The sequence below is a fragment of the Ustilago hordei genome, assembly GCF_900519145.1.
Source record: "Ustilago hordei strain Uho2 genome assembly, contig: UHO2_contig_05, whole genome shotgun sequence".
Taxonomy (NCBI): domain Eukaryota; kingdom Fungi; phylum Basidiomycota; class Ustilaginomycetes; order Ustilaginales; family Ustilaginaceae; genus Ustilago; species Ustilago hordei.
Window position 1 is genome coordinate 130799 of NW_024545279.1, and position 15649 is coordinate 146447.

The 15649-nt window shown below is 51.6% G+C and overlaps 5 protein-coding genes across 5 annotated transcripts; 3 read left to right on the forward strand and 2 right to left on the reverse strand.

The window, feature by feature from the left end:
- Positions 1-3023: 3023 nt before the first annotated feature.
- UHO2_03044 (uncharacterized protein) lies at positions 3024-7247 on the reverse strand (the record flags this gene model as incomplete). Its single annotated transcript, XM_041557960.1, has 1 exon — positions 3024-7247. The coding sequence occupies one exon, from the start codon at positions 7245-7247 to the stop codon at positions 3024-3026; it is 4224 nt and encodes a 1407-aa protein (XP_041413894.1).
- Positions 7248-8008: 761 nt separating this feature from the next.
- UHO2_03045 (uncharacterized protein) lies at positions 8009-9391 on the forward strand (the record flags this gene model as incomplete). Its single annotated transcript, XM_041557961.1, has 1 exon — positions 8009-9391. One exon carries the CDS (start codon positions 8009-8011, stop codon positions 9389-9391), a length of 1383 nt encoding a protein of 460 aa, XP_041413895.1.
- Positions 9392-9485: 94 nt separating this feature from the next.
- UHO2_03046 (related to RNA14 - component of pre-mRNA 3`-end processing factor CF I) lies at positions 9486-12182 on the reverse strand (the record flags this gene model as incomplete). The annotated part of the gene is made up of 1 exon (XM_041557962.1): positions 9486-12182. One exon carries the CDS (start codon positions 12180-12182, stop codon positions 9486-9488), a length of 2697 nt encoding a protein of 898 aa, XP_041413896.1.
- A 380-nt stretch (positions 12183-12562) lies between these two features.
- Positions 12563-13388, forward strand: UHO2_03047 (uncharacterized protein; the record flags this gene model as incomplete). Its single annotated transcript, XM_041557963.1, has 2 exons — positions 12563-13230; positions 13310-13388. 2 exons carry the CDS (start codon positions 12563-12565, stop codon positions 13386-13388), a joined length of 747 nt encoding a protein of 248 aa, XP_041413897.1.
- Positions 13389-13783: 395 nt separating this feature from the next.
- On the forward strand, positions 13784-15595 carry UHO2_03048 (putative STI1 - Hsp90 cochaperone; the record flags this gene model as incomplete). The annotated part of the gene is made up of 1 exon (XM_041557964.1): positions 13784-15595. The coding sequence occupies one exon, from the start codon at positions 13784-13786 to the stop codon at positions 15593-15595; it is 1812 nt and encodes a 603-aa protein (XP_041413898.1).
- Positions 15596-15649: the final 54 nt, after the last annotated feature.

Consider the following 15649-nt stretch of genomic DNA (forward strand, 5'->3'; position numbering starts at 1 on the left):
TAGTTGAAGCGTGCTGATCTGACTGATTCCAACATCAGCACAGCTCTGAATGCCTGTTTGGATCGGCCAATTAGTTGAGGTGTGCTGATCTGACTGCCTCCATCATTGGCACAGCTCCGAGTACTTGTTCGGATTGGCTGACTCGTTGAAGCATACTGGTCTGGCTGACTCTGACCGATCCCATGAGATCGATCTGGATTCCCCGGGTTCGATCGATCTTGTAATTCATGTTCGCTGCCAACCCAATTAATCTTGTTGATCCCCGATGGTTTTCGACTCTGATCAATCTGGCGCACCCTTCATATACTGCTCCGTTACGTGACATTATCATAACTGCTGCTGATCATTTGGCGCACTCTCTTGCGCAGGCCAGCCGTCCCTGTGACAGCAGGCATACTTGAACTCAAATCTACATCATGACATTTTCCTCAAACTGCCAATGGGAACAGACACACCCACAGGAAAGGTTCTGAAACTTGTGAAAGGTTTGTATGGCCTAAAACAATCAGGCTGAGAATGGAACATGAAGTTGGACTCACACCTCTGGAGAATTGGATTCCATTGCATGCCAAGCTCACCATGCCTGTATACACGAGGAACAGGCAACTCGATGACAGTCATTACAGCATATGTAGATGACATATTGCTAGCATCACCGAGTCGACATGAGGTGGACTGGACAAAGAAAGATATAATGAACGAATGGGGATGTAAGCGGTCGCGTGCCAGAGACTAGTTTTGGGTGTTATCTGATTGGTATAGGTGGGATTGATTGAGTAAGATCTACTCAGTATGTTTCAACTAAACATAACCAGATGACTTCATACTGGTAGGTCTTGGCTGACTGCCTTGAACACTCTGTTCAGAGGTTGCGAGGCACATTCATTGTTTGTTGGAGAGTGAGTGATACACTCTCCTTACAGTACAAGTGTTCACAGTACTGTTGTTAATGCTCTCAGACATTGTCTGGACCATGATATGCTTATTGCCTACAGAGGATGGAAGTTACTGGACCACAGGTGTGAGACACCACCTACAATAACTGACTGGACCACAGGTGTCAAGCAACACTGCCTACAATAACTGACTGGACCACAGGTGTCAAGCAACACTGCCTACAGTAAGGGACTGGACTGCAAGTGTTGAGCAACACCACCTACAGTTGATGCCTAACAGTGATACAACACACATGTTTGAGGGTCATTGCAAAGCACTGCTATTGCAATGATATGTAGCTAAGAGTCAAGTAAAGAGTAAAGTATATAGTACATTAGAGTGGATCGTTCAAGTTGTGCCCCATATCAACATGATGGAGCCTGACACCAAGGATAGGTTTGAGGAACTGCAGAGGATGATGGAGAGGGCCGAGGATAGAATGGAAAAGCTCATATCAATGAATCGGACAGTCACTAATCACTTTGTGCAAAGGTTGGAATCATTGGAAGCCCTCATTGGGAACAACAGTCAGACCAAGGAGTCTACAAATGAGGAGTCATTTGCACCCAACCCAGCACCAAGACCATGCAGGACAGTGTCGTTCCTAGATCAAGATGAGCAATCATATTCTAACTACAAGAAGTATGCATCCCCTACTGGGCCGAGGTACAGCCAGCCCTATGAGGGAATACCTAGGGATACCGAGTAGATCTTAATCAATCCCACCTATACCAATCGGATAACACCCAAAACTAGTCTCTGGCGCGCGACCGCTTACAGGGGAACACAAGATAACGGACAGGTTAAGGAGTTCCTAGGAGTCAAGGTGACCCACAACAGGATGCAGAAGAAGATTTTGCTCGACCTAATGGCATACATACAAGCAATGGCCAAGAAATGGCTGGAAAAACCAAGTGACAAATCATGGATACTGATACAAAGCATAGCAACCATTGCATCGGGCAATAAGTGTGTTCAGAAACAAGTGAAGCAATATCAAGAACTAGTCAGCCAGCTCCTATGGGTGTCCAACACAGCCCATCCTGACATCTTGTATACTGTGGGAACACTCACACATTACATGTCTGATCCAACTACAGGCACATGGAATGGAGCCATTCACACCCTAAAGTACCTTAACCAAACAAGCCAGTATCAACTGCAGATGGGGGGAAAGACAAGGAAACACAGAGAGCAACTGGTTGTCACATACACCAACACAAAATGGGCCTCAGACCCAACAAATGGTTGGCAAAGCACATTGGGTGCAATAACCTATGTCTATGGCTGCCCAGTTAGCTGGAGATCACAGGTCCAGAAATGTGTTGCACTATCAGCTGTTGAGGCAGAGTTCATCATGGCCAGTGAGGCAACACAGAAAGTGCTATTCTTCTCATACATGCTCAGAGACTTAGGGATAAAGGATGTCAAACCATTATTACAAATGGACAGCCAAGGTTACATACAGGTAAGTAAAGATCCAGCAAAACACTGGAAGCTTAAACACATCAACACATGGTACCATTTTGTATGAGACCATGTGCAGGACAACAAGATGGCAATAGAGCATGTAGGGACAACCAACAACATAGCCAACATCCTCACAAAACCACTGAGAGGTGTAGAAACATCCTGATTGGCTCACGCAATAGGATTGGGAATGCTGGCAAGGGGGGGAGTTGAAGTTATGCTGGGATATCCAATATGCAAGAGAGCCGAATCACCAATAAACTGAGGGATGTGCATGGATGCCCAATGCATGGTGACCAATCAGAAAATGTACAAGGAGAAAATGCCAAGACACAAGGATGACAATGGCAAAGCAACACATGGTGCACTCAATTAGTGGGCAAAGATAGGACCTCTCAAGGATGGGGTGAAAGGTATATATATGAATGATACTGTAGTCATAGTTCATAAAGAATCTCAAGCATTGCAGTTACCATACACCTGCACAATAAGAGCTAGTAAGTAGCTCTACGAGGCGGTGCCGTGTAGTTTCAATCTTCAACTTACTTTCGTACGCAAAAAAAAAAAAAAAAAAAAAAAAAAAAGCTTCACTTGAGATGCACAGAACCGGCATTGGGTCAAACCTTCCTCCTCTTGACCCGCCCGACACTCTCATCATCATCGCCGATCTCCAACGATCCATCATCACTTGCAGGTGGCATCTCAACATCGATCTCGGACAGTTGATCGCTTGCTGGAGCTGCAATACTAACATCCTCCCTCTCCTCCTCTTGAGCTCTATCCCTCTTCTGGCCTCCTTTCACCGGCGTGGGTAAAATACGTTCACCTCTCTCCGGCAACCCATCATCATCCGAAAGTTCACCTCCACTATCCAAATTTTCTCCACTCTTCCTCTTCTCCCCACCCTTCCCACCCGCAGCGATTGCAGGAGCAAACATCGCACTCTTAGCAGCAATTTTCAACAGTCTCTTCTCGTATGACCTGTGAGCATCCCAACTCTTTGCCGTGGGAGGAATTTGAACATTTGCCGCCCTGTACACTCTATCCATCGCACTCTTAACTTTGACCGCATCCGTGGGAGTTGCAGTAATGAGAAGATTCGCCATCCCTTTGTAAAGCGCTGGCATCTTTTGTTTGACCCGCTTATTACCATTTCGTTCCGCCGCAGCCACTTTCTGTGCGATATGCTCGCTTGCTCTGCTGTGAAGAGAGATGAGACATCTTGCATCGATCTTGCGTAGTGCGGTGAAACCAGCACCTCGAACAACTAGAGCGTTTGCAAGTTGACGAGAAAGTGAAATGAATCGTGCTTCTCCGTTGGCATCGCCTGTGTCGAGGAACAGTTCGAAAGCTTCACGAAGAGAATCCCAAATGACGCTTTCGACGATTACCGCTCGGTTGTAGCCGCCAAAGATGGCTTCTTCTTTGAGCACTTCGACCAGAGCTTTGCAGAGAGAGTCGTAGATGTTGCCGAGACGGCCAAAGTGGATGAGCACCACGGTCGAGTATTTGGCCTCGATGATACCGACACGGATGGCAGAGACAAAGGTGCTGATGACCGAGCAGAAGGTGTGTTCTGCTTGCAGCTGTGCTTGGTCTCGACCTTCGGGGTTGTCGGAGGTGGTTGTGGCACTGTTCGAAGCTTTGGCGTTGGCGTTGGCGGCGGAGGTCTTCTTCGCTTTCTTACTCTTCCCTCCACGGATGTGAGAAGCTTTGGGTGTTGCCTCAGCATTATCCTCTTCATCGTCGTCCTCGTCCTCGTTGTCCTCATCGGCCGCCTCGTCGTCCGAGTTGTCATGTGCTACATCTCCGTTTCCGTTGGTCTCCTTCTCAACGACTCCAGCTTTCTGGATATACCGCTCGATCTCAGCCTGAACAAAGTTTGCACAGTGCTGTTGCACTTCAGCATCACAGCTAAGACTGAGCACGGCAGGAAGTTGAGCACCGGACCTATGCTGAGCAGTTCCCTCCTCCACCGCTGCTGCTGCATCCTCTCCTGTTGCTGCCGCCACCGCAGGCGATTGCTGCGGAATAGCAGCATACAGCATCTGAATGTTCGCCAGCTTCTCAAACGCAACGCGTTGAACCCCAACACACGCCTGAGACTGCCTGCTGGCAACAAACTCCTCCAACAGCGTCAACACCGTAGTACGCTTAGCCAGCAAGGCCTCTGCCGCTGCAGCCTGAGATCCAGCATCCGGCATGATAATTTGACGTGTCTTCCACATAATGTGAAGTGTCAACGTTGCAACAGCATCGCGAACAAGAGATTCTTCCTCCTGGTATGCGAGACGACCACGTCCAGCGATGTCCAACACAATCTCCCATCCACTCGTAGCTTGTCCACCTTCATCGTCCTCTAGCGCATCGCTCGTGTTGCACACCTGACTAACAAGATGAAGACGAAGCATGTTGGCTGCCAAGAGATGCACTTCATCTTCGCTGAAACCTGCCGTTTCCACATCGCGATCGCTGACAGTCTCTCGCAGCGACGACACCAGACCTTCCTCGAGTGCGGACAACTTGGTGCTGTTGATGTTGGACTGTGAGGTGGTCGCCACCAGCTTTCGCAAAGTCTCTACACCATGCTTGAGGACCAGTGGCTCAACATGACGCTGGATCTGGTTCGAGACATCATCCCAGAGCGCTTCGAAGGCGGTCTTTTCATGAAGTTCGGTGTACATCTCCAAGTCCATCGCTTGTGGGAGGAGTAAGAGATCAGCGATGCGTGGCGCATCGGTTCGGTATTTGGCGAAGAGATTGGGCAGAGCTGCGATCATAACACGTGTGACGTCCTCCTTTGTGGTATCCTCTCCATCGTCGATGAGCTTGGCGGCTTCGTAAGTCTTGTGCAGGATGACCACCAGCGATTCAACTAGAATAGCCTCCTCCTCCGATTCGAGACGGTAGACGGCAGGAGCAGCATTCTCAGCAGACGTTTTACCCTTGCTTCGGCCAGCAGCTGCAGCCCTGTCTGAATGATCCAACAGAAGCAATTCGATGAGCGGCTTCCAGTGCTGCATGTCCTCCACGGCATCCCAGAGCGCTTCGACTGCCAGTCCAACACGTCCCTCCTTGGCACCATCGATGACTACAGCCAGCTCCTCCGTCGCGTCGCCATCGTCATTGGCCGCGTCCGAGTCTCTGGAATCCAGTCGATGTCCGTACTTGACAAGAAGCTTAGCGAGACATTTGAAGCGAAGCTTAGCTTGCTCTTGCTGCTGCTGCTCAGCTTGCTTGCCTTTCTTCTTCGACGCAGCAGATAGAGAACTCAGCTCGCTTGCGGCCTCGCTCACCTTCTCGTCGAGTATATTGGCGAGGAAGCTGGCAACAGCATTACGAATACGTGGCTCAACGTCAAAAATGTGCGTCGCTAGCAAATCGCGCTGTTCATCCGCCAACAGATCATGCTTGTCGATCAGAACGAGGACATTGATGGTGGCAATGCGAACGCCGAGCTCGACATCTCCTGTAGCCATCTGCACAAGACGACCCTTGAACATCTCGGTGAAGTGTCGAATGGAGCTGACAAAGTTGTCTCTGCTGTACAAGCCAGTCATAGCTTGAACAGCCTTCATACGCACATTTGCGTCCACATCAGACAGAACCAATCCGAGGTAGCGGAAGTAAGAGCTCTGCAGATATTGCGTTGGGTACTTGTTCATCCAGCTGCCGAGCGCCTCGACGCATTCGGATCGAATACCGGCATCGAAATCGCGGAAACGGTGGACAAAGACCGAGCTGATGAACTCGTTGGTGTATTCTTCCAGGCGAGCTTTGAGCTTACGAGATTCGACCACTTTGGATTCCAGGTCCTTGAGCCGGCTCTTGTCGGCACGCGCCTTCTTCTTCTCGGCATCGCGTTGCTTGGTAGCGGTGGAAAGGTCCTTTGTAGCCTGCGCATTGACTTGGTTGAATGCAGAGACGGTCCAGAGTGCAACAACAGTGGCAGTGTGACGGAAAGAGCGCAGCGAGGAAGACGACATGGCCGAGACCCAAGCCTGGTAGGGCTCCATGAATCCATCTGAGGTCAGGATTTCTGCATCGTATGCGCTCATGACAAGACGGCGCAGAAACTCATTGAGCGACTTGCGGAAGTTCTTGAATGTCTTACTTCTCGACACGATAGGATAAGATGGGATGGGTTGCTTCTTGAAAACTTCTTGCAACTCCTCGAGGTTGTCAACTACATTGTCGATATCGATGACCTGGTTCTCGTCGACACTGCCGTTACAGCCACAAGCACGAATGACAAAGTTGACAAGTTCGGCAAGTGCCCGTCCCTGATGATCAGAGAAAGCCACAACCCAGTCTTCTGCGTTGGACTGCAAAGCCGAGTTGGGATCCTTGACAGCATTGAAGATTTCGTTGTCGTCGTTGATGGGAAGCTCGTCTCTACTGGCCGCTGCGCGAGATCGAGCTGCGGAAGGAGTAGCGCCTGTAGTGCCTGCTCTTGGTCGAGAAGGTCCTGAGCGCTTTGTGGTGGAGCGTGGTGCTTTTGTGGCACCGTTTTTTGTTTTACGGGCACGAGGTGTTGTATTTGTCGACTTGGCCTTGGAGGGAGTGGCAGCCGAGCGTCGTGGTGCTGCTTTCTTCTTGCGACTCGAGCCAAAGTCGCCATCGTTTTCATCATCGTCCTCGTCCACCTCTTCCTCTGAGTCTTGATCGTCAATCTCATGGTTGTCGGCGGCATTGTCGCTGTCCTCGCCCTCGGAGGCAGAAGGATCGGTCAAGGAGCCATCTGAATCCATGTCGTTGGATACGTCGGCGAGCGGATCTCTCCTTGCGGTGGTGCTGGTGGACCCTGCTTTGGCGCCGTTTCTGGATGTTAAGCGAGCCATGGTGGCGCAAATCTGAAGGAAGAGATGCTACTGATGATTGTTGCCGAAGTTGCAGGTGCAGGAACGATCGTCGATTGAGTGTATGCAGACGCGTCTTAGCTCGGAGCGATTGATCTTGTCGGGATGGTTTGAGAGCCGTACAATGATCAGATTGGTGTGGTATATGCTCGACGATATCAAATCTTGAGCGTTGTCGGAAATGGGAGGAGGGATAGGAGAAGGATGAGAGATGGCAGAGGATGGAGCTGAGCATTGATCCATGACAACCGCGCGCGCTTCCTCAACCTCTGCGCCTCGACTCGAGAAAGTGTGCTTTGTGAGAACGAGTCCCGACGCTCGGCAATTCCAATTTCAATTCCAATTGCACTTCCAATTCCAATTCCAATTCCAATTCCAATTCCAATTCCAATTCCAATTCCAAATGCACACGCACGCGCACGCGCACGCGCAACGCCCAACGCGCAACGCGCAGAGAGAACTGTCGGAAGCTCCAACTTGGGCTCTTCTGCCATTTTGGCCACTCTTCGCGTCGCGCTCGCGTCCTCACTTCTTTCCAACACTCAGCCTCAGACTCAAATCAGCTCCAACTCGCTTTTCTTTTATGCTGCAGCTTCGGATACGCACAGACGCAACAAGACCCTGGAACTTGCTCTTCTTCCCGGACCCCATCTTGGCCAAGTATCAAATATCGCGTAACCAACAACAACGAAAGTGGTCGACTGCAGCTCTTGAGCTGTGCAAGGCTGCGATCACAGTGCTTCATGTCGCTGCGGCAGCGCCCACTGCAGGCCAGTAACTCCACTAGTCGGACGACATTCGAACCACCGGGACAGCCGACTAACCCGACTCAGCCCAATTGCCACCCTTTCACCCCTCCTCCTCGGAAAGGAATCCGCCTCAACCGCATCCTGGGTAGAATCGTCCCCATCATCCTTCTCATCTACATCGCTTTCGCTTATGATCTTGTCGTTGTCCGCTACGCACATCGTCACTTATACCTCCAACGCCGGCGAACTCTCTTGCCCATAGTTTGGCTGCTCCCGGCACACGGGCTCTTTCTTTGGTCTCTACGAGCGTATCTTCGCGTTTTTTTCGCTCACTCCCCTCAATATACCAACAAGTGTAGCGGCTTGATATCATGGCTACGCACAAATTTCGGAGCTGCGTTCCCAGACCCAGACGAAGCGCAGCAACTCGAGCAACAACGTCTCAACACACTCGCAACCTCCCTCTCCAATACTGAAGTAAAGATCGAATTATGTCAGGCTGATGGTCAGCCCCTTCGATGCTGGAGAGACAACTGCCGAGCAAGACTCAAAGCGTTTCGTATGCGGCACTGCGGAGACTGCGGAACCTGTAGGGTGGGGTTCGACCATCATTGTGCGTGGTTCGATAATGACGTTACTGCGCCAGCGACACTGAGGGCGTTCGTTGCATTCTTGGTGTCGATTCCTCCGTTGTATGTGATTGCTTTCGGTCCGCTCTTTCCGTCAGCTTGGCAGACTTTGAAGCAGATCAAGGATTTTACAGCTAGCGATGCTGTAATACGGTCAAAGTGGTATAACAAGTGGTACAGCTGGATTGGAGGCCCGGCTTTTCGATGGATCGTCGGGTACGCGTTGCGGGCAAAACGATGGCCGAAATCGAGCAAGGATAGATGGCCGCATGAATCGCCACGTACGCCAGTATTAGTTGCACTTGGAGCTGTCTTTGTGTTCGTTGCAACGGCTCTGGCTGCTTCCTCGCTCACACAGCTCAGGAAGGGGATGCTCACTGTCGATTTGGAACGAGCGAAAGCGTACGGCAAACTGCGGCTGCAGATGGAGAAGCTCGAGAAGCTGACAAATGGATCAGACGTCGAAAAGTTGACGGCAATGAGGCAGAAGATGGAGACTCTATCACCAACGCAGTACTTCAAAGTCTCGACGAAGGACAAAAATTCAGGCGAGGAGAAGGAGAGTATTGTCGCGCTGTCACCAGAGGAAGGACTGCTGTCTCGTGGTTCTGCATGGGCTAACATCGGACGCCTCCTGGGCCTCAAGCAAGCTTCTTCGTCAGATGGACCAGCTTGGTTGCTCTCCGAGCCAGCATTGCGGAAGATCTTACAAGCTGCGGCCCTCCTTCCTCGGGAAAACTCAAATTAGTTTAGATGTAGACAATGTACTTTTAGCATCACAAACAGCTTGACTATGAAACAAGATAGAGTTTTCGTGAAGATGATCGTACATACAGTGAGGATCAGCGGTATCGACCTCTACCAGCCCCACCAAACCCACCTGCACCTCTCGCACTTGCAGTCTGCGGAATATTGGCACTCCTGATACAATCCAAAATGTCATCCGCCTTGAACACGGGTCCATCGAATAAATGCGCACTCGGCAACATCTCCATGAACACCAACACTGCCTCCGGGAACTCTTGATACGCATCCCTAACACCTCCTGCTTGAACCTGCTGTCCGAACCCGCCAGCTCCGGGAGCAGGGGAAGCGCTGTCACGTTTGAACTTCTTCGCCGGCGGAGCAATAGCAGCACCACCAGGACGAGCCCAGTTACCGCAAGTATCTTCAGCATTGGATTCTGCTGCGAGCCGTTTCATCTCTTGCATCGTTTTACGTCTAGGACCTTCATCTGCGGTGGTGGAGGAGATGAGGGATCCAGCGGCGTGGTCTTTGGCTGCTTCGACGGCGCGGTCTGCGGCTGAGGCGCCTGCTACTGCTGCTTGCAGACCCAAATCGCGGGGTCCGACCAGGTCGAGGTCCATGTAAGAACTGCGTGCGGCAAAGCGTTTGATCGCTGGTTCGTCTGGGTATGTCTCCGCCAAGCGGCTTTCAAGCTTTTGGATCGCAACGGTGTCGCCAAAGTTGTACTCGTACTTCGACCAACGGTCCCAAATCGGTCGAGCGCGATCGGGGGAGAATGTACCGATGACACGTTCGAACAGCGCTCGCGCATTACTATCGTCGTTGATCGAAATGAGAAAGTCCAAGTATCGGACAACGAAGGCTTCGTCGTTACCGAATGTCTTCAGTGCCAACTCGAAGACTTTGGTTGCCACGACCGGGTCTTTTGAGCAGTGATACTCCATCAACGCACTCGCTTCGAAGATTTGCCATGTGCAATGGGGACTCTTGCGAGCTCTGGAGAAGACACCGCGCGCAGGGCGAATCCCTTCAGTTCGACGGAGGAAATGCATGTACTTGATCCAGACCAACGCAGTTGCTTCTTTCAAACCTTCGATCTCGGGATTCGCCTGACGCTGCAGTGCTTGCTTGCGAGCTTGGAGCTGTTCTCCCGCCTTCCTCTCCCGTTCGCGTTCCTCACCATCAACATCAACATCACCATCACCTTCATTTGCGCGACGCGAAGCAGCTTGAGCTTTCGCCATCTCCGCTTCCGTATCCAAGTTCTTCAGATCTTGCTGCAACTTAGCCTGTCGAGCATCGATCTTGGCATGGACCTGGTTGATCAGCCCATCAAACACTCCGGCGCAGTCCGTCGTAGCTTTACGAGCCTCGGCAAGTTCAACATAAGCAAAGTGAAGAAGGAAGCTACCCGTGCAAGCCTCCATAGCGTTCTTGAGCCAGGTTGCAGCTTCGTCCTGTCTCGAAGTGGAGATGAGGTATCGTGAGGCGAGGTACCATACTTCGGGGTAGAAGCGAAGATACATGGTTGCTTTACGGTATGCGCTTGTGATGCGAGCTTGGAGTGTGGCATGGTCTTCCAGAAGCAAAGGATTGGATTCTTCCCATTTGAGATACTCGGTCCATGCTTCGACTTGCTGGCGTTCTCGCTGCCATTGAGATGCGTCTTCGCCAGCGTCACCGGGAACGGCAGATGAGGTCCAGACAGGAACGCGAGGCAGGAGAGGCTTGGCAAGATGATCGGTGTATGCTTTGAGATCCCTCAGAACGCGACGCGCTGTCATGTAAGCAGGCGATCGTTCAGCGAGGAATTTTTTGGCTGTGAGCTTGTTCAGTCCATTCTCGTAAGCGTCGTAGTCTTTCCAGATAGTCTCGATGTTGATGAGCGGTACACTGACAGCACGCTGATACACGCGGCGGAGATCGTCCATCTTTTGTCCTTCCTTCCACCCACCCCTCGCCTCTCTCTCCTTGATCAGCGCGATGTAGTCCGTCCAGATAGAGCCGCTGTCCTTGTCATTACCAATGAATCGAAGTGCAAACTCGTACGCGCCTTCAAGCACCCTTCGAGCCTGCTCTCGTGGTCCGTCCTCTTCAGCTCCCGTCGCTGGTGGCAGCGGGTTGACACGACGTGTGTAAGAAAGATAGAACTTCCACAGCTCCACACTAGGTGTAGTCCGAAGACAGCGTGTAAAGATAGCTTCGACCTGAGCAAAGTTACTGTGAGCCAACTCGAGTTCGAGATAAGCAAGCCACTGACGGCCTTGGTTGGGGAAAACCTTGAAAAAGCGATCGTAAAGTGCTCTTGTCGCTTCCATGTCCTGGCGAGACTGTGCTTCTTCGATGAGTGTGAGCCAAGCTTCACCATCACGAGATTCCATACGGATACGCTCTTCGAAGAGCTGTCTTCGCTGTTCGACGGTCATGTCTTTCAGGGGTTGCGGTGGGTGGCGAGGGTCGGAGTAGGTTGTTGGAGTGAAGTGTTGCTGCTCTTGATTGTCCCAGGTGTTGCTTGCTTGTTCCTGCTGCTGCGCGGAGGAAGGCTCTTCGATTCTAACTGACTTTGTTGGTGGTTCTGCAGTTTCGGTCTTGACGTTGGCTGCTGAGTTGATGGCTTCGTTGCCGCCTTCCGCATCTGCTTCTCCATCGGCGTCTGCATCAGCATCAGCTTCAGCTTCAGCATTGTTGTCTTGAGCGGCTTCAGCTGTGGTCGATTCCGGAAGCTCAGGAGTCTGAATTGGAGTTCCCTCCTTCTCCTGCTTGACAGGGACATCTGCGGCTTCGGACGACATGATGAACCAAAGTCAGGCGGACTGCAGTCTCGTCACAGTGAACAGAGTGCTTTCAGCTCGTTGTCGGTGCGATTCGCGCTCCAGGCTGTCAGCAAGACTCTGCTCCAGCTCGAATGCGGTACAAGAGTATACAGTGTCAAAGATGCAGGCAGGAAGACTGTCGAGTATTGATGAGCGTATTTGGTGTGATGGTGTGGACGAAAAGCGCACAGCTGATTTCTTCCATCCAAAATCGCGACAGCGCCAAGATCTCTTTTTCGAAATCGGGCAAAGATGAGATTTAGCTCCGTGTTTCTTGCAAAGTGTTGCTGTGGAGGAAAGCTGCAGCTCCTTGTTCACCACCTCAACAGACATCCGGGCTCAAGGCAACAACATCGATCATGCCAGAAGACGCAAGATCACTTCTCCGAGCAGCCGCAAAGGAGCGTGCAAAGTCGAAGGCATCCATTATCTCGGACCGTTTCGCATCCTACTCTTCTACGGGCTCCCTACGATGTTCAGCGTGCAACTACCTCACGATCAAGCACGAGAGTCTATGGGGAGCACATGCGCTTAGCAAGAGTCATCGTGCCAACCTAACACGGATCCGGGAGGAGGAGCTGCGACAAGCCGAGCTACAGCGCACAAAGGAAGGGAAACGTAAGGCAGACGAAACCGACGCCGACCTGGACGAGGGTGATGGCCCTCAACCTTCTGGCTTGAATAGAGACGCTGACGAGGGCGAAGCAGCCCCAGAGAGTAAGAAGGCAAGAACGGGTGCTAGCATAGATCCGGAATGGGAGCTGTTCAAGACACAAATGGAAGCAGCCGAAGAGGAGCAGCCGAATCAAACGACGAATAACTACAGCGCAGGAGCGGCGCTTGAGGCAGAAGCGCAGTTGATATTGCAAGATGGTACGGAGGGTCAAGCTGCAGGAGAAGCAGAGCAAGAGAAGAGCAAAGAGGAGATGGAAGCACTAGAAACAGCGCGGAAAGAGCAAGAGGAACGCGAAGAGATCCTCTCACGGCTTGAAGAGGAGCAACGACAGCAAGACGAGGCAGACCAAAGGTGAGTCTCGCTCGAAGAAGCTCAGTTGCGACAGCCACTGACAGAACAAGCATCCCTTCTTGCCGTTCTTGCGTTACAGGGTAAGCGCGTTGAAACAAAGGCTTCAGCGCATCAAACAAGCTCGTCTAGAAAAGCAGAAAGCTGCAAAGAAGGCATGATCCTAGCTCAGTCCTTGACAGCAATATACGTTCCGCTGCTTCGAAGCGTCTGTTGAAGGCCAGTGTGAAGGTTTGTATGTTAGCTCCCCGCCTCCAACATCGAGACGTGGTAGACTGTGGGAGGCTTCGCTCAGCGAAAGCGCGAGAAATTCGTAGAAGCGACAGAAATTGAGCTTCTGAATCGGGAGAAGTGCGCAGAAGAGTTTTCCATGCACAAGCCAGCTTTGTAGAGCTTCAAACTGAGCTTCCAGAAGAAGCTGTTCAAATTCTCAACACCTCGTCCCTACGCCTTGACCTTCTTAACCTTCTCACCCAACTCCATCTTGGTCGGCACATTTTCTTGTTCCTTCGATACCACACACATCACACTTCTTCCCACGACTTGCACAAACACAATGTCGGTCGCAGACCTCAAAGCCAAAGGCAACGCCGCCTTTGCCTCCAAGGACTACCAATCCGCCATTCAACACTACAATGAAGCGATCGCTGCTGCCGCTTCCCCCGAAGACGCAGTCCACGTTCTCTACTCCAATCGCTCCGCCTGTTACGCTGGTCTCAAAGACTGGACCCACGCCCTCGAAGATGCCGAATCGTGCATCAAGACCAACCCTTCTTTCGCCAAAGGTTACGGTCGCAAAGGTGCCGCTCTTCACGGTGCACGTAAGCTCGAGGATGCCGTTGATGCCTACCAGGCCGGTTTGAAGATTGCTCCGGAAGATGTGGGGTTGAAGAAAGGTTTGACGGATGTCAAGAGGGCGGTGGAGAACGAAGCTGCTAATGGACCGGGAATGGAGGCTGGGTTCGGTCAGATGTTCAGCGATCCCCAGCTGTTTGCGAAGTTGGGTGCGAACCCAAAGACTGCGTCGTTGTTGTCGGATCCGGCATTTATGGCTAAGCTGAAGAAGATTCAGGCGGATCCGAAGGAGGCGGGTATGGCGTTCCAGGATCCACGCATGATTCAGGTTATGGGTGTGTTGATGGGTATTGATTTGCAGGCGTTTGAACGTCCGGAAGGATCGGATGAGTTGCCTGCTGATCTTGAGAATCGTCGTGAGGATATCCAGGAGCAGTCCGGCTCCTCCTCCTCCTCCCCCCCTTCCTCGGCTCAAAAGGCTGCTTCCTCTTCGACCCCGGATGTCGAGATGAAAGACGCCAAGCCCACCGCCCCCGAACCCGCCGCTGAACCTGAAGAAGAAGACGAGGAAAAGAAAGCCAAAGCCGCAGCCGACGCCGAAAAGAAACTCGGTAACGAACTCTACCTCAAACGCGACTTCGCCTCCGCCATCCCCCACTACCAAGCCGCTTGGGACCTACACAAAGACATCACCTACCTCAACAATCTCGGTGCATGCTACTTTGAACAGGGCAAATACGACGAAGCTATCAAAGCATGCGAACTGGCTGTCGAAGAAGGTCGTTCGATGCGAGCCGACTTCAAGCTCGTCGCTAAAGCTTATGGCCGTATCGGCTCAGCTTATGCTAAACAGGACAAACTCGAACTTGCGATTTCTAACTTTGAAAAGTCGCTTACTGAGCATAGGACTCCGGACATTCTGGCTAAATTGAGGGACACGGAGAAGCTGTTGAGGGAGAGGACTAAGCAGGCGTATATTGATCCAACCAAGGCGGAGGAGGAGAGGACGAAGGGTAACGAGTTGTATAAGAACGGCGATTTCCCCGGAGCTGTAGCTGCCTTCACCGAAGCCATCAAACGCGATCCCAGTGATCCTAGGGGTTACAGCAACCGTGCTTCGGCATACACCAAACTTGCTGCCCTCCCCGAAGCACTTAAGGATTCGGAGGAGGCGATTAAAGTCGATCCCAAATTCGTCAAGGGTTACATTAGAAAAGCAAACGTACTGTATGCGATGAAGGAGTTTACGAAGGCTATGGAAGCCTGCCAGAAGGCGGAGGATGCGGATAATGCGCAAGAAGGAGGGGCTAAAAATGCTAGGGAGATCCAGGCGTTGTTGAGCAAGTGTATGAACGAGTTATACTCGCAGAGAAGTGGTGAGAGCGAGGAGGAAACATTGCAGAGAGCAATGAGGGATCCGGAGGTGGCTCAGATCATGCAGGATCCAATCATGCAGAGTATTTTGCAGCAGGCGCAGAGTAACCCAGCGGCATTGCAAGAACATATGAAGTCTCCAATTATTAGGGAGAAGGTAAACAAGTTGATTGCTGCTGGTATTATTCGTACTCGTTAAAATAGCCAGCGGTCACAAGTACGTCATGTTGTAGGTTTCGTTCAATCCAAATTT